The sequence below is a fragment of the Aotus nancymaae genome, unplaced genomic scaffold, assembly GCF_030222135.1.
Source record: "Aotus nancymaae isolate 86718 unplaced genomic scaffold, 86718_ANA_hifiasm-v0.15.2.pri h1tg000018l, whole genome shotgun sequence".
Taxonomy (NCBI): Eukaryota; Metazoa; Chordata; class Mammalia; order Primates; family Aotidae; genus Aotus; species Aotus nancymaae.
In genome coordinates, this window is record NW_026988430.1 from 18,467,902 (window position 1) to 18,492,792 (window position 24,891).

Consider the following 24,891-nt stretch of genomic DNA (forward strand, 5'->3'; position numbering starts at 1 on the left):
AAAAACAAAAATGAATGCAAAATATTCATGATGAACAAACACAAACATTTTAAATAAAGACCAGATGGGAATTACTGATTTCTCCTTTTGCCTTAGGCTCCAATATGGTTTAGCACTGCACTCTACTGATCTTGTATTTATTCAGAATGGTGGTATTTTGCTCATCATACATTTTTGGCATTAATTTTAATTTAAAAAAATATTGCATTACTACAGATTCACCAGTTCTAGTGGCCAAGTCTCAATACCTTCCCTGTTCACCTGGGGTCCTGTGACCCCACATACTCCTCCAATTCTCCTTCTCACCCTATAGATCAATAAAATGCCACAGACAGAAAAAAAAAATGCAAACCCAAGTGTGGTGGGAGGCTGAGGTGGGTGGACTGCTTGAGTCCAGGCATTTGAGACCAGAATGGACAACATGGCAAAACCCCGTCTCTACTGAAAATACAAGAGTTAGCTTGGTGGTGGCGGGCGCCTATAGTCCCAGGTACTCTGGAGGCTGAGGCAGGAGAATCATTTGAACCTGGGAGGTGGAGGTTGCAGTGAGCTGAGATCATGCCACTGCATTCCAGCCTGGGTGACAGAGTGAGACCCTGTCTCAAAAAAAAAAAAGTGTTAACATATTTAACATATTGTTCTCCTGATTACAGTCTTTTGGGTGCCCCCTTAAATTCTACACTGAGACGAGTGACTCCCTGACCTGGCTCTAATCCTGACACTGCCGTGGGCTTTGTAGGATCTACCTTCCTTAGTCTATTTGGGCCCCACTGTGTTCTCTGCCCATTGGGATTGTAAGGCTCCCCGGTCCACAGCTAGGAAGGTACGTTTCCATCCCATAGCTCTTCTAGCTCAGGAGCCAGTGCAGGCCCCATAGATCATCCCAGCTTCCTGTGTGGAGTTCTGCTGGGGGTGCCTCGGCCTCCTGAGATCTGGCTCCTGCTTCTCTGGGACATGGACATTTCACCTCCTACCCTCCCCTCGTCCCACAGCCCCATGAGGTCCTCACTGTGGGGAAGGTCATGTTGATCACGTTGAAGCGACTCTGTAGCCTTGGGGAGATGATGGTCCGTCCACCCCCAGGGGGACCCATGGCAGCCATCAGGAACATTTCCTATAGAGCACCGACCAGCCAGTTGGAGAGGCAGGTGGAGAGAGGGGAGAGAGGGGAGAGAGGCGTCAAAACAGGGAGGGTGAAGAGGAGCGGGAGGAAGACAGCGCGACGAGGGATGAAGGGGAAGAGGAACAGGGATGCTGCAAGTAGAGAGGAGCATGGAGCCCAGAGCAGGGAGAGGTAGAGAAGGAAGGGACATGGGACACTTGTTTTAAAACCAGGAAGGCATTTGTCTGTATTTCATCCTTACAATCCGTGTACCCAAATGAGAAAATACAGGTAAGTACATAAATTTGTATCTTCTAGACTTTCTCTTTTTCTTCTTTTAAAATTGTATATATCTATACACGTGTGTGTGTTCTCTCTCAAACACACGTGACTATATCACTAGGCGAGTTTTTGTTCCTGAGTGCCAGATATACATACAAACAACCCTAGAAGCCAGGCTGCAATGCCTGCTGCCCACTGATTAAAGAGAAGCAGCCAGGTGTGGTGGCTCAAGCCTGTAATGCCAACATTTTGGGAGGCCAAGGTGGGAGAATCTTTTGAGCTCAGGAATTCAAGACCAGCCTGGGCAACATATCGAGACCTTGTGTCCAGTAAAAATCAATGAAATTAACCTAGCACTCCAGCCTTGGCAACAGAGCAAGATGAAAGAAGGAAGGAAGGAAGGAAGGAAGGAAGGAGAAAGAAAGAGGGAAAGAGGGAAAGAAAAAGGGAAAGACGGAAAGAAAGAGAAAGGAAAGAAAGAAAAAGAAAGAAGGAAAGAAAGAGGGAAAGAGGGAAAGAAAGATGAAAGAAAGAAAGAGAAAGAAAGAAAAAAAGAAATAAATAAAAAGAAAGAGGACAACAATAAGCTCAGAATCCCACGGAGAAGCCAGGACGGAGGGAGGATGCCTGGCTCGTGAGTGGGGAGCTGAGGACTGCTGTCATGGAGCCAGGACACTCCTGTGTGGAAAAGAATACAGAATGAAAGGACCATAGCCTGGGGTCCCAGTGGAGTGGGGACTGAGCTTATCCCACAAGGGAGCAGAGCCCTGAAGAACACACTCTTGGGAGGCTTACTCGAATGTACTTGATGGTCTGCTTTGCACGGTCATACCAGAAGCCATAGTCAATCCAGAGGCGAATCAGCTCCAGGGGTGGCTGGGACCCAAACATGTCCTTAGCGGGCATATTTAGGTCATCCATAAAGGTGATCATGCTTTTGCCCCCGAATGGCACGTAGACGCACTTGGTTCTCTTCTCAACCCTGCTCTCAATGATGCTCTGCACGTTATTGGATGTGGTCTGGTGAAAAGGTACCGAATGAGTGTGTGGGTTCCCCAAGAGAAATCTGGGCTTGGAGAGGAGTGTCAGGCAGGTGCTTGGATCCCAGGGGAGCACAGAAGGCAGGGAGATCGGGTGGAGCTGAGCGCCTGGCCCCTGGATCCCTGACACACCTGTGCGGACATGTTGACAATCAGCACCGACCACTGGCTGGAGGGCAGGGACTGCAGAACGCTCTGGGCGATGGAGGTCTTCCCGGTCCCCACGGGACCCACCAGCAGAACAGGATTCTGGTTGGCCACCAAGGTGCTCACCAGGTAGTTGTAGCGAACAGTGTCGATGGTGGGCACCATGATCTTATGGAAGGGGGCGCTAGGGAAGAGCAGGAGCCGGCTCTCAAGGACCACCAACCCACCACTGTCTATTCGCCACCCTGCCCTCCTGTTGGGCCTGAGGAGCACACACCTCCCTCAAGGATCCTGTCCCAGGTCCTCTAGGTCCCACTTCCTGTCCTCAAGAGGCAGCCCTTCTCTGGGACCTGCCTTCTCCTTCCCATGGCTCACTTTTGCTTCCAGGACCCATCTCTCTTGACACATCCCCCACCTACCACCGCCCCACGCCCTCCTCACACCTAGGCCCGGCTCTCACTTTGGAGGGTAGCGCCAACTCTTAGGGAGCTTTTCCTCAAACGATGTCCAGTTCCGCATTTTAGGGTCCACAAAATACTCGTATACCGTGTCCTAAGGAGGGCACGTAGGTCAGGTTACCAAAGCCTGCTTTGAGCTTTCCCCAGCCCAGAGAATGGGCCCCAGACCACTGGGTGGAAGAAAGAGAGAGAGAGCTGGGCCGGCAGGCTGAAACCTAAGCAGATCTGAGATCGAGGATGTCCATGGGTTCTGGAAAAACAGGGCAAATAGGAAAGCTGGGTGTGAGTGCCCGACCTTATTGGGAAAGGAGCCCTCGATCTCTCGGAGATAGCTGTCAATCTTCTTGCGGCCCTCCTCATCCACAGAGGCACACACAGACCAGATCATGCTGAACACAAATGTCATCTCTACCATGGTGACATAGTTCTCGCTGTCAGCTGGATTCACCTGGATGGAGGACGAGAAGAGGAAATAATCCACCTGTAAGAGATGAGGGGTCTAGCTGGCAGACTCGTGACACCAGAGTGTGGAATCTTCCTCCTTTCCTGGCCCTATTTGGAAAATCGCAGTTTTGCAAATATGCATGTTTATCCACAACCTGCTGAAAGACTGAGACAAACCTGAAAGCCCGAGCTTCCTCACTGCTAAGTCATAAAGATACAGACATCATTCGGCCACAACAGGCCTCCCCTGGAAAAGCACCAGTGGGTGCTCAGGTGACAGGTCCAGAAACACTTGTGGTGACTTGTTTGTAATTGCAAAACACTGGAGATGACCTAAACGTTTGCCAGTAGAGCAGTGGAAAAACAAAATGCAGTGTTCTACCATGGAATCACATACAGCAGTTAAAGCAATAAAATGAATCTACATGTAGCAATATAGAATTCAAAACATATTGTTAATTTAATGGGCATGTTGCAGTATACAGCATAATTTTTTTTTTTAAATACCACATTTTCAGCCAGGTGTGGTGGCTCATGCCTGTAATCCCAGCACTTTGGGAGGCAGAGCCGGGTGGATCACCTGAGGTCAGGAGTTTGAGATCAGCCTGGCTAACATGGTGAGACCCCATCTCCAATAAAAATATAAAAAATTAGCCAGGCATGGTGGCAGGTGCCTGTAGTCCCATTTACTAGGGAGGCTGAGGCAGGAGAATCGCTTAAACCTGGGAGGCAGAGGTTGCAGTGAGCCGAGATCACACCACTGCACTCCAGCCTGGACAATACAGTAAGAGTCTGTCTCAAAAAAAAAAAAAAAAAAAAAAGAGTAATCCTCAATCCTATAGGTGGGAAATTATATTAAGTAAGAATTGACTGTCTGGCAGTTTCAGTCCAGGATCCTTAGTCTGTGCTCCCAGACCCTCTCAGCACACAACACATAGCACCATCCTCACGGTTCAGTCCTCTCCTCGGGGTCTCTGTCACACTGAAGAGCATATGCACACAAATACCACCCACCATGCCTGGCTACAGACCACCAGCTCGGCCCCCCCACCCCACCAGGCCTGACTCCTGTGTGTATGCACTTCTGCAAAGGCCACCCTTGCCCTCTGCTCACCCAGGAAGCCTCCCCCACCCAGCCCATCCTCTCCTACCCAGCCTGTCCTCCTTGGCACCTGTGTGCCATTGATACTCATAACTGCCCCCTCCCCACACGGTACCTGGAAAGTCCATCTACATTTTTTTTTTGAGATCGAACCTCGCTCTGTCTCGCCCAGGCTGGAGTGCAGTGGTGTGATCTTGGCTCACTGTAGCCTCCGCCTCCTGGGTTCAAGCGATTCTCCTGTCTCAGCCTCCCAAGAAGCTGGGACTACAGGTGCGCACTACCACACCTAGCTAATATTTAGTAAGTAAAGACAGGGTTTCACCATGTTGGCCAAGCTGGTCTTGAACTCCTGACCTCAGGTGATCCATCTGCCTCGGCCTCCCAAAATGCTGGGATTACAGGCGTGAGCCACCGCGCCCAGCCCCATCTACATATTTTTAATTTACATTAACTGTACCAAGAATGACATATGTTCCTATATATCTTAATTGTTGTCGATGACATATTAATAGTTTAATTACCTGGCAACGTCTTTAAAAACAATACAAACCATTTCTAGTCAGTGATTTAATCTCAACAGAAGATATCAAATTTTGGTCCTTACTTCTTTTTTTCTTTTCTTTTCTTTTTTTTTTTTTTTTTTTTGGCTGGGAAGGTCCTTACTTCTAAATGGAGCACAATTTTTCTTAAATATCAATTAATCTGAAATGTTAAAAAAGTCTTCTCATCAGAATAACCTGGGAGTTTCTTCCAGCAGAAACAGTGTCTCAGGGCCTCATCTATGCCAAAACTTAATGTTTATATTTTGAAGGGATGAAGTGAGGAGTAGAATGAGCTATTTTCAGCTCCCCAAGGATCGGTGGGAAATTCTAGTGAGACCCAATTATGTACATATTCAGTCGGGCCTTTCAGGTCAACAGTCACGTGCACACACCCCCACATACACACATGCACATACACATGTGCACACACACTTACACACACGTGCACACACACACCCCTCACTGCCTCCATGGTTGTTGAGGTCTCCCTTGGAGTCTCTGCTCCACTCAAGCCTGGAGTTCAACCTATCTCAGACACACCGTTTCCCAGAAGTTGTCTTGGTGCGGCTGTGAGCCCTCCCTGCCCCCGCCCGTGCTCTGCGTCCTCCCCTTACCCCATTCTCTGGCGTGGCCAGGGCCGAGTACAGCTTGCAGAGGGAGATGATACCACTGTACTCGGGCAGGGGCACCAGCTCCTTGCAGTTGTCCCTCTTAAAGGCCAGCATCTTGTTGATGAATTTCTCAAACATGCGTTGCAGGGGCTCCACCTCAGCCTGGAGTTGAATAAGAAGGGGCTCTTCATCCACCCTCATGTCCTGGAGGCCACCCTGGTTACTTTCCCTCTCCTTGGTTCCCTTCATACCTTTGGCCTCTTCTCCAGCCACGACTGAACATAGGGTTTCCAGCCCAGGTCGACATAATCAGTGTAGACCATCCCGCAGCGGGACACGGTGGCCGGAGAGGCCACTGCCAGGTTCTCCACTTCGAACAGGAGAGATACCTAAGGATATTTGTTTGTCAGAACCTCGTATTTCCCTGCATCCCCCACCTTCAGTAATAATAAAACACTCAGAACTCGGATGCCACAAATTCATAAACAATATGCTTTTTTTTTTTTTTTCTCTGAGACAGAGTCTTACTCTGTCACCCAGGTTGGAGTGCAGTGGCGTGATGTTGGCTCACTGCAACCTCCGCCTCTCAGGTTCAAGCAATCCTTCCACCTCAGCCTCCAGAGTAGCTGGGACTACAGGCGTGTACCACCACACCCAGCTAACTTTTGTATTTTTTAGTAGAGACGGGGTTTTACCCTGTTGGCCAGGCTGGTCTTGAACTTCTGACCTCAAGTGATCTGCCCACCTTGGCCTCCCAAAGTGCTAGGATTACAGGCAGGAGCCACTGGGCCCAGTCCAGTGGCTTTAAAAGAAATTAAAGCTTATTCAAGGTTGTTCTCATGAAAAATGACTCTCTTGTTCGCATTGTTGGAGTGGGTAGAAATGGGTGTGCTTGTCAGTCCTGAATTCGCACCCCAGGGTGTGCAAACGAAGGTCCTGCTTCATGCGTCCATGGGAACGAGCTGAGGAGGGCTGCCCAAGCCTGCACAATGCTTAGAACACAGTGTGGTATTTTTTTTTTTTTTTTTTTTTTTTTTTTGAGACAGAGTCTCGCTCTTGTTGCCCGGGCTGGAGTGCAATGGCATACTCTCGGCTCACTGCAACCTCCGCCTCCCAGGTTCAAGCGATTCTCCTGCCTCAGCCTCCTAAGTAGCTGGGATTACAGGTGCATGCCACCACACCAGGCTAATTTTTTGTATTTTTAGTAGAGACGGGGTTTCACTATGCTGGTCAGGCTAGTCTCAAACTCCTGACTTCAGACAATCCACCCGCCTTGGCCTCCCAAAGTGCTGGGATTACAGACGTGAGACACGACACCCGGCCAGAACAGAGTGTTTTTCTAATCATTGTTCTCATTAGTCACGGCAAGCAAAGCATTTTTTCTTCAGCTGCAGGTTTCCCCGAATCCAGGCACCCTCCTCAGTTCTCTCCCGCAGAACCTGCCCTGCTCTGAGGTTTCTGGTTCTCCTCCCCAGCCACAGCCCATGCTCTCCAGTGCTGGCCTCTGCAGGCCCTTGGGAGTCAGCCACACCCCTGACCTGCTCGGGCATCGCGATGCGCTCGCCGTTGATGAGGGTCAACACCTTGTTATCATCCATGATGGAGTTCATGCTCTCAATCCACAGCGTGTCCACAGGGCCATCGAACAGGATCCACTTCTCATCGGGTTTCTCATCTGAGTAGACGGTGGGTGACGAGGACACCAGGGAGCCACTCACCTCGCACCCTCCACTCATGCTCCTCGGAGACGCAAGCTACGCTTCCTTGTCCTTTGCCATTACCCAGGTATTTCTCTGGGGACTTGGAACTCCCCATCCCCAGACTCCCTACCCGCTTAGAGGATTCAGGCCTCTGCCCTCTACACTCCACGATCCTTTGGATACCTGCACATGCTGTCCGCATGATGCTGGAGAAGATGCCATCTGTCCATTCATTGGTGTTGAGGTCATATTCCCCATACAGTTCCCCAAGGGACAATGCCTTGGGGTTCAAAGGGAACTCCTGAAAATGACACCGGAAGGGTTTTAGCTGCTGATAGACAAAGGCCCCCCTTTATTTTCAGCCCCGCTTAGATACATGCATTTGCCCCTCCCTCATCTCTCCAGCCCTCCTGGCCTTGCAAGGTCCTCTGTGGCCCGGACATTCCACTGTCTTCTTACTACTCAAGTCTCTGCCCCTGACTCCACTGCCCCAGCCCCGTACTCTAACAATGTTGAAGTTAGGGTCTCCAGCGCGACACAGGCAGGACAGGGAGGCCTGCAGGATGCGCCATGAGGCAGTCTTGCCGCTGCCCGTGCAGCCCACAATCATGGTGGAGTGGCGGGAGTTCTTGGTTTCGTACAACTGGAAAACCTTGGTGAGGGTGAACGGAGTGCTTTGCAGGCCCATGTCTCGAATCTCCTGCTCAACGGTCTCCCGCAGCTGAGGGAAGGGAAAACACAGCACATAGAAGAAAAAGGATGAGGCCTTCGAAGGATTTTCAAAATCTCCCCAGAGCCAGGGAGAAGATGTTCAAACTGTGAACAGTGGCACCAGGGCCCTCTGCATTCTGCCTTTGTTCACTCCGTGGGAAGCTGGGCAATTGGAGAGTTGAAAGATTGAGCTCTGGAGCCCGCCACCCTGGTTCCCCAGCTCTCAGCTATGTGATCCTGGGTAAGGTACTTCTCCAAGCCTCAGTTTCCTCATTGGCACAGTGTCTTACATATAGCTCTACACATTTTTTTCTCTTTTTTTGAGACAGAGTCTTGCTCTGTTGCCAGGCCGGAGGCAGTGGTGTGATCTCGGCTCACTGCAACCTCCGCCTTCCCAGTTCAAGCGATTCTCCTGCCTCAGCCTCCCCAGTAGCTAGGACTACAAGTGTGCACCACCACACCCAGCTAATTTTTGTATTTTTAGTAGAGATGGGATTTCACCATGTTGGACAGGATGGTCTCGATCTCTTGACCTCGTGATCCACCCACCTTGGCCTCCCAAAGTGCTGGGATTATAGGCGTGAGCCACCGTGCCCAGCCATCCCTACACATTTTTTGTTATTATTCAGCAAATATTTATTAAGCTTCTACAATGTGTGCCAAGCACTGTGCTGTGTGCCAGGGATATAGCTTGGAACAAAATAGATTTTGTCCTATTGCAGAGCTCACAGTATGGTGGGAGAGCTTGATTAATATTAAAGACATTATTACCTAAGTTAAAAAATAATGCTTGAAGAACCATGACCTAACAGACCGGCCCCAGAATAGTCTGCCATTTTTAAACACCCAGCTCATATAGCCAAATAATTTCAAATAGATGCAAGATTGTTACTTGCACTAACAGGCCTCGCCAATATCACTTCCTTCTACTACCTGAGAAGTAGTTTTATTAGTACGTTTTGTGTGTGCACCTGCGTTTAGTGTCATAAACAAGTTTAATGTCACATTTTCTATTTATTCAGTCAAAAATATTCTCAGCCGGGCACAGTGGCTCACTCCTGTAATCCCAACACTTTGGGAGGCGGGGGAGGGCAGATCACCTGAGGTCAGGAGTTCGAGACCAGTCTGGCCAACATGGTGAAACCCCATCTCTACTAAAAATACAAAAATCAGCTGGGCGTGGTGGTGGGTGCCTGTAATCCCAGCTACTTGGGAGGCTGAGGCAGGAGAATTGCTTGAACCCGGGAGGCAGAGGTTACAGTGAACTGAGATCTGTCTCAAGAAAACACACGCGCGCGCGCGTGCACACACACACACACACACACACTAGTCAGGCATGGTGGCATCGTGCCCATAATCCCAGCTACTCAGGAGGATGAGGCATGAGAATGGCTTGAACCCGGGAGGTGGAGGTTGCCATGAGCCAAGATCGCACCACTGCACTCCAGGCTGGGCAACAAGTGCAAAACTCTGTCTCAAAAAAAAAAAAAAATACTCCCCCTGAAGCCTTCAGGTTTGCTCCAATCTGGATTGCCTTCTCTTGGAAGACAATTTCCCATCTCTCCAAGTTCACCATCATCCTGTGACCTCCATTCACCAACATCCCGAGGATTACTGTAGCCTCCCCCTTACATCAAATCTTCTGTTTCTTGTCTCCCCTTTCGTGGTATGCTCCTGTATTTACGTAGAGCACATTTTCTATAGATTTTAGAGAAAGGAGTAGTTGTGACTACAGGAGCACAGCACCATGCCTGGCTTTGTTTTTTGTTTTATTAAGAGATGGAGGTCTTGCATTGTTGCCCAGGCTGCTCTTGAACTTCTGGTCTAAAGTGATCCTCTCGCCTCAGCCTCCAAAGTATTGAGATGACAGGCACGAACCACGGCACACGCTATCAGTCTCAATATCTGAAGTAGGTTTTCATGGATCTGATTCCACTGTCTGTTGTTCTTCTGGCTCCCATTCATGGTTTCTTGTTTCCTTGTATGTTTTGTGATTTTTGACCATGAGTTGCTCAATTTCTTGGACTTTTACCTGTGGTAATTCTTCGAAGTATGAGTGAAGTTTCATTCCTCCAGAAATAATTTGCTTTTGCTTCTTCCAGTCACCTGGGGGCACTAACTACCTAGAACTACTTAATATTAAAATCTAAGCTTGCGTTTTCTTTTCTGATTACACAGTAGGATAAATGATGACAAGAAACCATGTGAGAGCTGCTGTGTGGTTAGGAAATCTCAAAGGAGATTTGGTCTTTTTCTTCCATCATCAGAGGTCAAAACAAGCAAGTTTCTTTCCTGTATACACCCTTCTAAATAGCAGGCTTCTCCTTTTTCCATCTCCTGAGCGTGTTGCCCTTGTGGACTGGGGTTTCTGCAGCACTGTGATTTCTGTTCTGTCTTCAGACTTCGGCTCTTCATCTCCTATCCCCACTGCCTTAAGTTCAACAAGTTTTGAGGGAGAAGGCCAGCTTTGGTACTCACTTGCCTCCCAGGGTTCCTGCTTTAACTCCTCACCCTCCTCAACTCCTGGAATTCTTTCTTTCTTGCCAGCTTAGCAATGCATGAAAAAGGATGTTATTATTATATTTGTATCCATCATTTTAGTAGTTTCCATTGAAAGGATCATTCAGGGAATCTAGACTACCACACTGCCAGAGAGGAAAGTTCCTGTTTTTTTTTTTTTGAGATGGAGTCTCACTTTGTCACCCAGGCTGGAGTGCAGTGGTGTGATGCTGGCTCACTGCAACCTCTGCCTCCTGGGTTCAAGCAATTCTCCTGCCTCAGCCTCCCGAGTAGCTGGGATTACAAGCACAAGCCACCACACCCAGCAAATTTTTGTATTTTTAGTAGAGACAGGGTTTCACCATGTTGGCCAGGATGGTCTCAATCTCTTGACCTCGTGATCTGCCAGCCTCGGCCTCCCAAAGTGCTGAGATTACAGGTGTGAGCCACCACACCTGGCCATTCTTATGCTTTCTAAAACCCCCTCTTCCATTCCACTGCTCTCTGATACCAAATGGCTTCTAGCAGCTTCTCCTCAAAACTACCTGATGAAGTGAGAAGTAGAGGCATGAAGGACTGATGGGCACAGAGAAAGTGCAAAGGCAACAGATTAGAGGTTTTGATGAAGTCAGAGCACTGCTGCATGGATGCACCTGAGCAGGTACATTTGAGCAGGTCAGCGGGGGAGGGAGTTGAGGTCAGAGAGCAGAAGGTTTGAATTGTCTATCGCTTTATACATAAGGAAGTCCAAAGAGAGGTCAGCTGACTTGCTCAAAGTCATAGCTAGTAGATGGCAGAACAAGGCTTGGAAGCCAAGCTTTCTGTTCCCACATGCATATTCACATATGTGGTCAGGGAGTGTGCGGTTTTGTGTTTTTGTTTTGTTTTTTAAGATAGGGTCTTGCTCTGTCACCCAGGCTGGAGTGCAGAGGCATGATCTCAGCTCATTATAGCCTCGACCTCCTGGGCTCAACCAATCCTCCTACCCCAGCCTCCTGTGTAGCTGGGACTACAAGCGTGTGCACCACCACACCTGGCTAATTTTTGTATTTTTTGTAGATATGGGGTTTCACCATATTGCCCAGGCTGGTCCCAAATTTCTGGACCCAAGCAATCTGCCCACCTCAGCTTCCCAAAGTGCTGAGATTACAGGCATGAGCCACAGCGCCCGGTTGGGGAGAGTATTAAGGAACAACTACCTTGCCATAGTCAATGACAGGCAGCTCAATGTTGGGAAACAGATCTTGCACGATAGCATTGAACAGGGGCACGTCGACTGAAGTGAGCTTGGCGATGTTCATATCTCTCATTGAGAGCAACAGAACCTGGATGGGAAAAGACAGAGACTCAGGCTTGAGGAGCCAGGGCATAGGCCCCTCACCTCCAAAGGGCTTCAGGGCAGGTGTCAAGAACAATGGATACACCAGTTAGCAATTAGCAAAGCAATGGGCAACAAGGGGACAGGGAAGAGGCGGGAGGGTGGGAATCCCAATCTGGGGAAAGAAAGGGTCTGAAAGACTTGAGAGAAGCGACATGGCAGGTGACAATGGAAGTCAAGTCCAAAGGCTGTGTTCCTGCTCCACCTCTTCATCAGTCAGATCCGGTTGCAGGCGGCGCTTCTTGCCAGCGTAGCGCAGAAGGGAGGTGAGGGCACGCAGGCCAAAGTCATAGTGGTCCTGTCTGGAGAGCTGCTGCACGGCCAGTGAGTAAAGTGTATACACCTTCTTGGCCAGAATCTGGGGAACCAAAACAGAGGAGAAAACAGTCCATCTCCCTACAAATCCCTCTGCTTCATTTCAGGACAGTCAGAGGCAAGAAGCCAGGTCTCAGAACGTGAAGCAGCTAGCAGGTGCTCTACAGACTCCTAACAAGAAGATCATGTGAATCACGCCATCATCAATTAGTGATATCACAGAAGAGAAGCCTCGCTCCTCTAAATTCTTCTCCACTCACATCCAACTGACCATAGTCTAAGTTCTTTATAGGATAAGCTGATTGTGGGGCCTTTGGGGAGTTCCTCTGTCCACGGAATGATTGTGAAAGGGAATTAAAATCACTGGAGAAAAGGGATTATTAGAGTACCTTGCAGTTGCCAAAGCCCTCTCCAAAGAGAATGATTTCTGCAATGAGGGTGGAGTCAGGCACCACCATGGCAATTGGACGGAACATGGATTTAAGATTTTCAGGAAGCTCTGTGCGGCCAGCATAGCCTGGAAAACAATGCCACTTTTTTAGAATCATATATTTCCTCATCTTGATTTGCTTCCCAAAAGTCACTTTCCAATCAATCTCATCTTCTCCCACCTAACACCATCCTTAACTTTCTCCCCAACTCCGAGATCACATCCTTTCTCATCTCAGCCCCAGCCCTTCCCATTCCACTTTGGTCTTCTTTCTTATCTCTGGTCCTTTCTTTACTCTCTGCATGGCCCTGTTTCAAACTCAAAGAACAGAGCTGTCAATTTCCCATCTCTCCAAGTTCTATGTATAGCTCACATCAGTCCTAATAGAAATCACAGCTGTTCCTCTTATTCGTTCAGTTCCTTCCCCCAGAGCTGTTCTTAGGGAACAGTAATGAGAGACGCTTGGGCCTGCTGCAAAAGAGATGGCAGATAGACCAGAACTCTGGGAGCTAGCCCAACGGGAGTAGACGGCTAAGTATCTTGAAAGATGAGGGCTACGGCTGGGCGCGGTGGCTCACGCCTGTAATCCCAACATTTTGGAAGGCCGAGTGAGACTCCATCTCAAAAAAAAAAAAAAAAAAAAAAGACAAGGGCTACATATACACACATTAGTGGTTATTAATCCTTTTAGGGAAAACAGTAAGATTGCCTCCCCTTCTCCCAGAAAGTTGTGCGTTTATCCTTCTCTCCCCTTTGCTATCTTTAGCCAGACTTCCTTAGCTATATACTTTTGAATGGAAGGGGGAAGAGGAGGATCCACAGTTATTTGCCCTGGATACCAGGTACCAAGTTCTTCCCACCCCAGGAACCCCATCCACTCACTGCCACCTACCAGGATTCATGGTAATGAAGATCCCACAGGACCACACCAGATTGATTTCAAAGCCCTCAAAATGGAAACGGGTGAGGCCGGCAGCCAAGGCGGATAGGATGGACAGGATCTGCTGGGCCACCACCGACAGCACCTCAATGTTGATGCGGTTAAACTCATCAAAGCAGCCCCAGGCTCCAGTCTGCGGGGTTTGAGGCAAAGTCACTGGGAGCAAGAGAGGTGCCCCAAGATGCTAGAAAGCATGATTAACACACCCCTCTTCCTTAAAACGTTTCAGTAAGTGAGGCTGCCTCCAGAACAGACGCAGGGAGAAGGGCACAGGAGTACATTGTTGTAGCCTCTGGCCAGAGCTTTCCATCAGACGGGGCCAATCTGGGATGATGCTAGAAAAGGTGTGGGTTGGGAAGAGACTGGGGTAGGGAACTTATGCACCCTGAGTGTCTACTCTGCTCCAGTGTACGCGCATTATTTTCTTTAATCCTTTATAATCTTCTGATTTTGCAAATAAGCTACGTGAAACTCAGGAAGGGGAAGGGACTTTCCCAGTTGTAAGAATTACATGTGGCTGGACGCGGTGGCTCATGCCGGTAATCCCAACACTTTGGGAGGCCAAGATGGGTGGATCATGAGGTCAGAAGTTCGAGACCAGCCTGCCCAACATGGTGAAACCCCGCCTCCGCTAAAAATAGAAAAATTAGCCAGGCATGGTGGCGCACACCTACAATCCCAGCTACTCTGGATGCTGCGGCAGGAGAATTGCTTGAACTCAGGAGACAAAGGTTGCAGTAAGCCGAGATCAAGCCACTGCACTCCAGAAAAAAAAAAAGAATTACACATGATGCAGTGTCATGAAGCTACAAAGCACTGAACCAGATTTGGGTTTCAGTTTATTTTCTGGGACGAAAACGTATTTAAGGGGTCTCTGGCACAAGGTGGCAGGATACTGACCTGGGCCAGACCTGAGTACATTCGGCCCATGGACTTGTAGTCCAGGCCCTCAGAGCAGTTGACCACAATGACGTATATGCCCAGGGCCTTGCCCAGGTCCTTGACGGTCTCTGTCTTTCCTGTGCCTGCCGGGCCTTTCGGGGAGCCCCCTCGGTGCAGGTGCAATGCCATGGTCAGTGTCATGTAACACCTAAGAATTGAGGACAGGACTGGAGTCAGAGTCCGGGAAGCCCCTCAGCTTCCGTTGCCCCCACCCCAGCCACCTCACTCATCCCACACAACAGACCTGTCCGTCAGCGGGGTGATGACAAGCCGGCCCGAGTTACCCAAGTACTCATAGCTATACTGAAATTGTGTGTTGGTCTGTCGGATCATACAATCATCGAGATCCTGGGGAGAACAGGAGAGAGGTGGGCTTGGAAGGAGAGTTAGAGCTGGGACAGTGACTGAGAGTGAGGCTCAGAGTTGTCAGGGAGCCTGCAGTTAAGGGATCAGGGTTCCCTTTCAGAATTGAAAAGGGGAGCGGCTTATGGCCAAGACGGAAAATGGGTTTCACATTGCACGTCCACCCCAACCTAATGCAGCAACCACCTGGAGCGTTTCTGAGTCCTGCTCAAGTGACACTCACAGTGAGCCCTGACTGGGACAACTACATGCCACTCCTGATTGTGGGGAGGAGAGGGAATGAAGAACTGGATTAGGGCACTGGGACAGGACTAAAGGTCAGCTTAGGATATTCTTGGATTTAGAGAACGTGAACGCAATGAAAGCATTAGGATCTGTTTTAGGCTAAGAGAGCGGGAGTTGGCTCATCTGGCACCTTCTCCCAGTAGAACCGAAGTTGGCTGAGCCAGTCAAAGGAATTGACATCCGTGAGGCCACTCTTGTACAGCTTCTCCAACACATCCCGGGCATGAATTTCTATCGTCACCAGAGCCACAATTTTAAGCCGCATGATCTTGGTCAAGTTCCCCCTGATGGCTTCTGAATACTTATTCAGGATTGACACCTGTGGCATGAGGCAGCAAGGAAGACAGCAGGCAGAACAATGCGGCCAAAGCCTGCTCACCCCTCGCCCCCACCCAGCGCTGCTTCCAAGCTGGTGCTGATCCCACCTGCTGTAACTCCTGGTAATTCTGCTCCACTGAGGACCGCCCCCACTGGACTTCCATCATAGAGCATCCCCACTCTGGCCCTTTTCCACCAGCTCACCTCTAATTCTGACTGCTGCCTCCCTCCAATTCCAGCTCCAGGCCTAGCCCATACTTGCAGAGCGCCCACCTGCTTTTTACTTTTTTTTTCTTTTTTCTTTTGAGACAGAGTCTTGCTCTGTCGCCCAGCGGCTGGAGTGCAGTGGTGTGATCTCTGCTCACTGCAGCCTCAACCTCCTGGGTGTGCCACCAGCTAATTTTTATATTGTTTGGTAAAGAAGGGGTTTCACCATATCGCCCAGGCTGGTCTCCAACTCGTGGGCTCAAGCGAGTGGGCTCCTCCCACCTCTGCCTCCCAAAGTGCCAGGATGACTTAGCATGAGCCACCACTCCCAGCCTCCCACCTGCTTCTTCTTCATGACCTTGAGGATTTTCTTGTCTCCCCGCTCCTTCGCTGTCAGCAGGCACTTGGTGACATCAGCCGTCCACTGGATCTGACTGGCAGTGATTACCACCTGAGGATGTGCAGAAGCCATGTCCCAAAGCCCCGTCCTCGGCTACCCACACGGCCCAGTTCCCAAGTCCCAGCTATTTCAAGAACTATGTGCCTCTCCCAACTGCGCCCAGTCTGCTCTGAAGGATGGGACATGGGCCTCAGGTCAGGAGCTAAGGGTCCAGCTTGGAGTGTACCAGAGCCACAGCCCAGAAAGGGGGGTAAGAAACCATACTGTATGAGAATCGAGATTCTGCCTTTCCACTGGCTGCCTCCTTTTAACTCCATCTTCCTTGTTCTCTCATTTCTTTATTTATTTTTGTATTTTTTGAGATGGAGTCTTGCTCTGTCGCCCAGGCTGGAGTGCAGTGGCACGATCTTGGCTCACTGCAACCTCCACCTCCTGAGTTCAAGCTATTCTCCTGCCTCAGCCTCCTGAGTAACTGGGATTACAGGCGTGCACTACCACATCCAGGTAATTTTTTGTATTTTTAGTAGAGACAGGGTTTCATCATGTTGTCCAGGCTGGTCTTAAACTTCCGACCTCAAGTGATCTGTCCACTTCGGCTTCCCAAAGTGCTGGGATTACAGGCGAGAGCCTCAGTGCCCGGCCCTTGTTCCCTTATTTCTATGGACCCAGCTCACCTGGCCAGCCCACTTCTTCACCCACTTGTCCCTCTTGTTAAGGAACTTCTTGAGGGCCAGGCGGCAGTTCCGGAGAAGGTCCCGCAGGGTCACCCTCATGGTCCGTTCCACATCGCCGAGCCAGGACTAGGGGGAGATGGAAGAAAAGGACAGTTCAGCCTCAGGGGCAGGGCCAAGGTTCCCCACAGGGAAGGCACCTGGGAAGCGGCCCTCCAGGGCTTGGTACCCAGAGAAAAGCAGGAACGGGCAACAGCTGGTCTCGAACTCGTGGGCTCAAGCGAGTGGGCTCCTCCCACCTCTGCCTCCCAAAGTGCTGGGATTACAAGCACTAGCCACAAGAGAAATGGATCCCTGAGAGAAATGGAGGCTAGGAGCCAGATGGTCTGACTTTCAAAGGAAATTTCCGTTCAGAGCAGATTGTCATTGTCAGGAATGGCAGGAGGGAGGCGAAGGAGTGACTATCGGCCATTCCCAGAGCTCCTCTCTCCTCGTGGAGCCACACGAGCTTTCCATAGGAAGAAGAATCAGCTTGGTCCTCAGACCCTCACCACTGCTCACCTCCACGGGCCCTTCTAAAAGCACCGAGCGGAGGAAGTCAATGTACTCGCCGTCACCCGAGAACATTCCCACAGCTTCCCATTTGCTGCTGGGTCCTCCAACCTGTAGAAAACAGAAGTTACTCACAGTCTGGGCTGCCCATGCTTGGCATCCACCTAGAAGTACTGGGGCCTTTTGAGGGTAATTTTTGCTCCTCTCCCCTCCTCTCAATATTACCAATTCTAAGAAGTCCTATCCCCTGAGGATCGAGAATCATTGATTAACCTGGTCCTCTTGTTGGGAGGGCAGGGTCCCCTCCAAAGCCTTTCACACCCCAACACCCTCCCTTCCCCACCCACCATCTCACCGTGGCCACTGCTACCGACCTTCTGGATTCTCAGCAACTTGATGTTGTCAAAGCATTTTTTGAGGTGTGGCTGCACAGCCTCTGGGTTTCGGGACTGGCCCAGAATCTCCAGCAGGTCATCGTTGGACAAGAAGTAGAAGCGGGGGAAAATATGTCGCTTGGTCTCTAAGTACATATCCAGAGACTTCTGAATATCTTCCAGGGTTGTGTTCATCTCTATCAACATGTCCAGGAGGCCTGGGAAGAAGAGTGATGACTGACATTTGATGGCCTTCTTTCCACTGCCCTGAGGGGATCTGGATGTCCCAACTTTGTGTTATTTGCCAGCTCTAGAACAGTGGGGCACAGACTACCATGAGGGTTTCTGGATGCAGAGAAGTATCCCAGACCCTCTACCATGCTCATCCCATTCTCTCCACTAATTCATTCCTCAGTATTCATTATGCACTATTGCACGTTACCATTTATGCATGAATGATACATCATATGTGATTTCATTAATATTTATCCATAGTTTCACTTTCCATGGTTGCAACTACCTGCAGACAACTGTGGTCTGAAAATACTGAATGGAAAATTCCAGAAACAAACAATTCCTAAGTTTCCACTGGACACTGTTCTGAGCAGTGTGATGCAAGCTCTCCCCATCCTGCTCTGTCCCCCAGGATGTGAATTATCCTTCTGTCCAGCGTCTTCACGCTGTGGAGGTGCCCTGCCCGTGAGTCACTTAGTAGCCCTCTCAATTATCAGATCAACTGTTGCGACATCACAGCAGTGCTTGTGTTCACGTGACCCTGATTTCACTCAATAACGTAAGCAAAAGTGCAAGAGTAGTGATGCTGCCAATTCAGATAGGCCAAAGAGAAGCCATAAAGTGCTTCCATACAGAGCTTCCTCCCTTAAGGGAAAAGGTGAAAGTTCTCAGCTGAGGTTGCTGAGATCTACAGTAAGAATGAATCTTCTATCCATGAAACTTTGAAGAAGGAGAAAGAAATTTGTGATTGTTTTGCTGTCACACCTCAAACTGCAGAAGTTACAGCCACAGTGCGTTAATAAGTGCTTAGTTAAGATGGAAAGGGCATTGAATTTACGGGCGGGACACACGAACAGAAACATGTTCCGACTGATGGCAATTGGGTTCAGTACTATCTGAGGTTTCAGGCATCTGCCGGGGGTCTTAGAACATATCCCCAGTGGGTGAGGGGACACTGTATAACACAACCACCTAAGAATTTGGGGGTCAAGTCCATCTTCCCTCATTTTCCATGGGCAAAAAAGGAAAAAGGGCTGGGGGAAGAACTTGGGAATCCACGGGCCAACCCAAGAGCTTCTGAAAAGTAGAGATTACCCTCCACTTACACAATCTAACAAGCTAAATCATTTTATTTAGATACATGTCATGTACACACAGTGAAAGAAATCTGCAAGGACTAGGGTTGCCAGTGTCCCTCATGTCATAGCAAAAAGAATCCCAGAATGGGGTGGCAGAAGACCCCCGATCAAACAGTAGTTCCTTTTTTTTTGAGACAAAGTCTCACTCTGTCGCCCAGGCTGGAGTGCAGTGGCCTCCATCTCCCAGGTTCAAGCAATTCTCCTGCCTCAGCCTCCCAAGTAGCCAGGATTACAGGTGCCCACCACCACACTCAGCTAATTTTTGCATTTTAAGTAGAGATGGAGTTTCACCACATTGGTCAAGCTAGTCTCAAACTCCTGATCTCAGGTGATCCACCCGCCTCGGCCTCCCCAAAGTGCGGGGATTACAGGTGTGAGCCACCATACCCAGCCCAAACAGTAGTTCTCTTACTTATTGGCATGTCAAGTAACTTCCTCAAGTTTTGATCTCTTTGTGTATAAAACGGCAATAAAATCCATCTCAAAACCCAATGTGAGATACTAATTGAAATGTACTCACATGTGTATCCTCTCAACAATGTTAGTTTCCTCCCAGCCTACAGCCCCATACCTTAGGTCTTGATTGATTTTTCCCCTTGTCTTCCCAGTTCCTAGCTTTGTGAAGAAAGGATGGACACTAATGTGAACTCAGAGGTGACCCTCATGCCTTCAAGCACCGGGTCTACAGGCTGTTGGATCCTTTGAGTGAAAACCTGAGTGTGGTCTCCCGAGATCCCAGGTAGACTCAGTTGCTGTGGACAAGATAGATTCGTTCTTTGCATTCAACAAAAGGATCATTGGTTTTTTGGCTTTGCTTATAAATTGTTCCAAAATATAATTCTGTCAATTATTTCAGATAGTATCAGTTGTTGTCATTCAACTTTGCATATCATAACTTGTCATGTTTATCTTTTATCAGAACAATTAAAATTATTTTTATTGATGTGTATACTCAAGGCTCTTGGAAAAATGAAGAACTGTTAGACTAGCCCTAGGTAAAATAAAGAGGTCCTCTGCACCCCCTACCAGAATTCTTCTCCACAGGATGCCCATTCTAGGTGCCCGTTGTCAAACCTGACTCCCTGATTCGCTACCCCAATCTCCCTTAGTCAACCAGACCTCACTATGTGTTCATCTTGCCATCCATCCCTTTCTTCCCTATCCCTGACCCCATCCCATGGCTGAAGACTAGTTAATCTGATAAACTAAAGTCAATGTAGGCTGGGCTCGGGAGCTCACACCTGTAATCCCAGCACTTTGGGAGGCCGAGGGAGGTGGGTCACCTGAGGTCAGGAGTTTGAGACCAGCCTGGCCAACTTGGTGAAACACTGTCTCTACTAAAAATACAAAAATTAGCTGTACGTGGTGGCACACGCTTGTAGTCCCAGCTACTTGGGAGGCTGAAGCAGGAGAATTGCTTGAACCCGGGAGGCGGACATTGCAGTGGGCCGAGATTGCACCATTGCACTCCAGCCTGGGCGACAGAGCGAGACTCTATCTCAATAAATAAATAAATAAATAAAATAAACTCATCTGACTGATTCCATAGCCCATGCTCTTAACCATTATGTTATTATACTCTACTCAGATATTTTTTGGGTTTAATTTATGATATTATGATTTAATGCTTAGAAGAGGTGATGGTGATGGGAAATGTGATGAGAGCTGGGGCCATCAGTCTTTTCATAAATGAAGCACACAACCAAGACCAAGCATAGTGCCAACCGAGGCTGTGCCAGGGCAGGAGCCCCGGAGCTCTGACCTGGGTGATGGGTGCCCCGGAGAGCATTGTTGTCCTTGCTCATCCGGTCCATGATGGTTTTCCAGTTGCTGTTGACCTGGTCAAATAAGGCTGACTCATTGGGCAGCTGCTTGCGGATGTCCTCTCCTAAGAAGATATTCTGAAGGGGCCAAAAATTGCAGTGAGAGACCATTTCTCACGCATTCTCCACCCTCTGCTCCCTGTTCCAAGATCATGGATGACAGTTGATTAGAAGATACAGAGTGCTAGATGGCAGATGCCCAAGTTCTACAAGGAAAGTTGCGGGTGGGGGGGGCCAGGTACCTGGGTCTAAGAAGAAAAATGGAAGAAAAATCTTGGAAGAGGAACAGAAACTTGTTAGGAAGGGAATCTAAATGAAAGGTAATAACTAAGAATCAGATGGCTGGGTCCTAGACGAAGAGTGACTTTAAAGGTGGGAGAATGAGGTTGACAACAGGGCGAAATCTAGGTCCTAAGCAAATGAAGGAGTAGAAGCAGGAAGCTGGAAGATCTCAGGGGCTGAGTCCTGACCTCTAAGTACATCCACTGACGCTGCACTGTGAGAATCATCTCAATAACTTCCAAAATGAGGGAGAGGCAGCGTTCCCAGTGGTCCACCTCCTTCTCAAAGGCCTTGACAAAACGAGATGCCTTCATGGTAGACAGAGCTACCTGGTTATCTTCCAGTGCCTGGAATACTTCTTCTGTACCTCTGGGACACAAGAGGTCAAAATCATAGTCCATCCTCACCTGCCCAACCTTGGTCCTCACTCTGCAGCCCGGGTCACACAGCCCTCCCTTCTCCTAGAGCCCCAGCTCCCTGCACCTGAGCCGATGATGGCCTTTATCTTTGTAGGGCACTATGTCTAGCTGAGTCACATCCCAGGTCTTGGCAATGTTTTGTAATGCCTGTGGAGAGAAAATGGAGGACACAGCAGTCAGGTATCTCTTCCCCAAGGGGAACAGGAGCTGAGAGGCGCCATTAGGTGATGAACAGCTGGAAGCCTGTGCTCCAGGAGGCATAGGGGGTGCCAGAGCCTGGGAGAGGACTGTGTCATACCACTTCGATAGCCAGCTCTTTAGTTGCTGAAGCAGAGATCTCTCCAATTTTCTCCACATGCTGATCCATCCCAAGCTCCACAATCTGCTCCAAGGTGAAGCTTTCAGATTCCTGATCAAACTCCCGCTGGATCTCATCCCTGACCTCGTCCCAGTGCCTGCAGCCAGGAGCAGGAGGGTGTGAGGTCAGGAGAATTACCGTTACTCCCCAATGCTGTCTCTCATTGGGATGCTGTGATTCTGCATAGTTATTAATTCATGATCCAACACATTTTGCTAAACAAGGTCAAAGATGCAATCCTAGGCACCATGGGGAATACGAAGATTGAGGTGAGAGCCTCCAGGAGTTGATTCTCTGGAGAGGGAGTTAAGGTAGATGTGCTTACAAAACACACAATGAATCACTGCAGGTTTACTCTAGATCTGCACTGAGTAAAGACCTTACATGAAACACCTCATGTCATTCTCATGGCTACTCTATAAATTAGGAATTATTATTATTCCATTTACAAATGAGAAAACTGAGGCTTAGAGAGGTTAAATAATGTGGCCGGGCACGGTGGCTCACACCTGTGATCCCAGCACTTTGGGAGGGCGAGGAGGGAGTATCACTAGGTCAGGAGTTCAAGACCAGCCTGGCTAACATCGTGAAACTCCGTCTCTACTAAAAATACAAAAATTAGCTGGGTGTGGTGGCGTGCACCTGTAGTCCCAGCTACTCCAGAAGCTGAGGCAGGAGAATCACTTGAATCTGGGAGGCAGAGTCTGCAGTAAGCTGAGACTACACCATTGCACTCCAGCCTGGGTGACAGAGTGAGACTCTGTCTCAAAAAAAAAAAAAAAGGAGAGGTTAAATAATGTAAGCAAACAAAATGGTTAGGTTATACATAACCATATAACACAATGGTTTTGGCATTGCCAAAAACATTATACTGGAAGAAAGATAAAGAAATAAAATTAGTTTATCTTAAATAGATAGATCGTGATTAAAATATCATTTATAAAAATTACTTCATTTTTATAAATCTATTCCCAATGGCTTGAGATACATTCTCTACCATAACAAATTCCAGATGGATTAAGAGTTAAACTTGAAAAACATAAAGCATTAGAAGAATGGAGAGGATATATTTTTAACTTTCATATAGGAAAGGTCTTTCTAAACACGGCACAAAGGCAAAAACCATACAGAAGGAAAGCTAAGCTTTTGTCATACAAAAAAATAAAATCTTTTGTATGACAAAAGACCTAAGGCAGGACAGGCATGGTGGCTCACACCTGTAATCTTAGCATTTTGGGAGGCCAAGGTGAGTGGATGACTTGAGGCCAGGAGTTCAAGACCATCTTGGCCGACATGGCAAAACCCCATCTTTACTAAAAATACAAAAATTAGGCGGGGTGTGGTGGCTCACACCTGTAATCCCAGCACTTTGGGAGGCTGAGGTGGGTGGATCACCTGAGGTCGGGAGTTCAAGACCAGCCTGACCAACATGGAGAAACCCCATCTCTACTAAAAATACAAAAATTAGCTGGGCATGGTAGTGCATGCCTATAATCCCGACTATTCAGGAGGCTGAGACAGGAGAATCATTTAAAACCCGAGAGGTGGAGATTGCGGTGAGCCAAGATGGCACCATTGCCCTCTAGCCTGGGCAACAAGAGCGAAACTCTGTCTCAAAAAAAAAAAAATACAAAACTTAGCTGAGTATGATGGAGGGTGCCTGCAATCCCAGCTACTTGAGAGGCCGAGGTACAAGAATCACTTGCACCCCTGAGGTGAAGGTTATAGTGAGCCAAGATCACGCCACTGCACGCCAGCCTGGGCGACAGAGTGAGACTCTGTCTCAAAAAAAAAAAAAAAAAAAAAAAGACATAAGGCTTAATCATGATAGACAGGGCAGGGGTTAGAGAACACGAAGTCAGCAAGGCTGGATGCCCTGAGACAGTGCAAGAAGCAGAGGACAGTGGCAGGCTTGGTGTCTGTGCCACATGTTTGCCGAGCACTAATTCACAATAGCCAAGATGTGGAATCAATCTAAATGTCCATCAAGAAATGAATAGGGAATGAAAACGTGATATATACATACAATGGAATACTTTTCAGCCTCAGGAAAGAAGAAACTACTGTCATTTGCAACAATGTGGCAGAACCTGGAGGACATTATGCTAAGTGAAATAAGCCAGTTAAAGAAAGACAAATACCGCATGATCGCACTCATATGTGATATGTGAAGTCTAAACAAGCCGAACTCACAGAAGCAGAGCAGAATGCTGATTACCAGGGGCTGGGGTGGTAGGTGGAGCCTTGGGAGGTGTTACTCAAAGGACAGAAGATTTCAGTTAGACAAGAGAGATGAGTTCAAGAGATCTCCTGTACATCATGGCAATAACGGTGAATAACAATCTATTGTATACCTGAAAATCACTGAGAGTAGCTTTTAAGTATTCTCACCACAAAAAATAGGTATGTGAGGTAATGCATATGATAATTAGCTCAATTTAGCCATTCCACAATGTGTACATATTTTAAAACATTATGCTGTACACCATAAGTGTATGCAATTTTCATGCGTCCATCAAAATTAAATGTTTTTTAAAAAGAGGAAAGAGAAAAAGACATACATTTGTGGACAGAAAGGAGGAGAGGGCTGTGAACGCTGCAGAGAGGGGAACGGGAGGGACCCGGTGGAGGCGCAGGCGGGCAGGGCAGAGCAGTCACCCTGGAGCGGAGGAGCAGCCTCACCTCTCTCTAAGGGCAGGGTTCCGCAGGTCTGAGATGAGAGGCATGGTCCTCTTGAACTGCTCTATTTTCGAGCGAGTAGTTTCAATAATTTCCCAATTTCGGTCCTGAGCAAAAGTGGGAGGCATCAGAAGACCCGACGAC

At 48.5% G+C, this 24,891-nt stretch overlaps 1 protein-coding gene across 1 annotated transcript in view; it reads right to left on the minus strand.

Moving 5' to 3' along the window:
- Window positions 1–24,891, minus strand: part of LOC105720743 (ephrin-B3) — a 128,512-nt gene that overhangs the window by 40,884 nt on the left and 62,737 nt on the right. Inside the window, exons 27-52 of the mRNA XM_064378359.1 lie at window positions 24,751–24,854; window positions 22,009–22,165; window positions 21,775–21,857; window positions 21,480–21,660; window positions 20,949–21,087; window positions 17,814–18,031; window positions 17,449–17,550; window positions 16,891–17,016; window positions 16,157–16,267; window positions 15,422–15,610; window positions 14,888–14,991; window positions 14,602–14,791; window positions 13,654–13,834; window positions 12,721–12,848; window positions 12,222–12,374; window positions 11,838–11,963; window positions 7,931–8,149; window positions 7,612–7,729; window positions 7,267–7,403; window positions 5,980–6,117; window positions 5,732–5,890; window positions 3,325–3,477; window positions 3,032–3,123; window positions 2,557–2,755; window positions 2,180–2,404; window positions 1,010–1,114 (exon numbers count right to left, since the gene is read on the minus strand). Coding sequence (XP_064234429.1) covers window positions 1,010–1,114; window positions 2,180–2,404; window positions 2,557–2,755; window positions 3,032–3,123; window positions 3,325–3,477; window positions 5,732–5,890; window positions 5,980–6,117; window positions 7,267–7,403; window positions 7,612–7,729; window positions 7,931–8,149; window positions 11,838–11,963; window positions 12,222–12,374; window positions 12,721–12,848; window positions 13,654–13,834; window positions 14,602–14,791; window positions 14,888–14,991; window positions 15,422–15,610; window positions 16,157–16,267; window positions 16,891–17,016; window positions 17,449–17,550; window positions 17,814–18,031; window positions 20,949–21,087; window positions 21,480–21,660; window positions 21,775–21,857; window positions 22,009–22,165; window positions 24,751–24,854 — 3,837 coding nt within the window. The remainder of the gene's footprint in view (window positions 1–1,009; window positions 1,115–2,179; window positions 2,405–2,556; window positions 2,756–3,031; window positions 3,124–3,324; window positions 3,478–5,731; window positions 5,891–5,979; window positions 6,118–7,266; window positions 7,404–7,611; window positions 7,730–7,930; window positions 8,150–11,837; window positions 11,964–12,221; window positions 12,375–12,720; window positions 12,849–13,653; window positions 13,835–14,601; window positions 14,792–14,887; window positions 14,992–15,421; window positions 15,611–16,156; window positions 16,268–16,890; window positions 17,017–17,448; window positions 17,551–17,813; window positions 18,032–20,948; window positions 21,088–21,479; window positions 21,661–21,774; window positions 21,858–22,008; window positions 22,166–24,750; window positions 24,855–24,891) is intronic.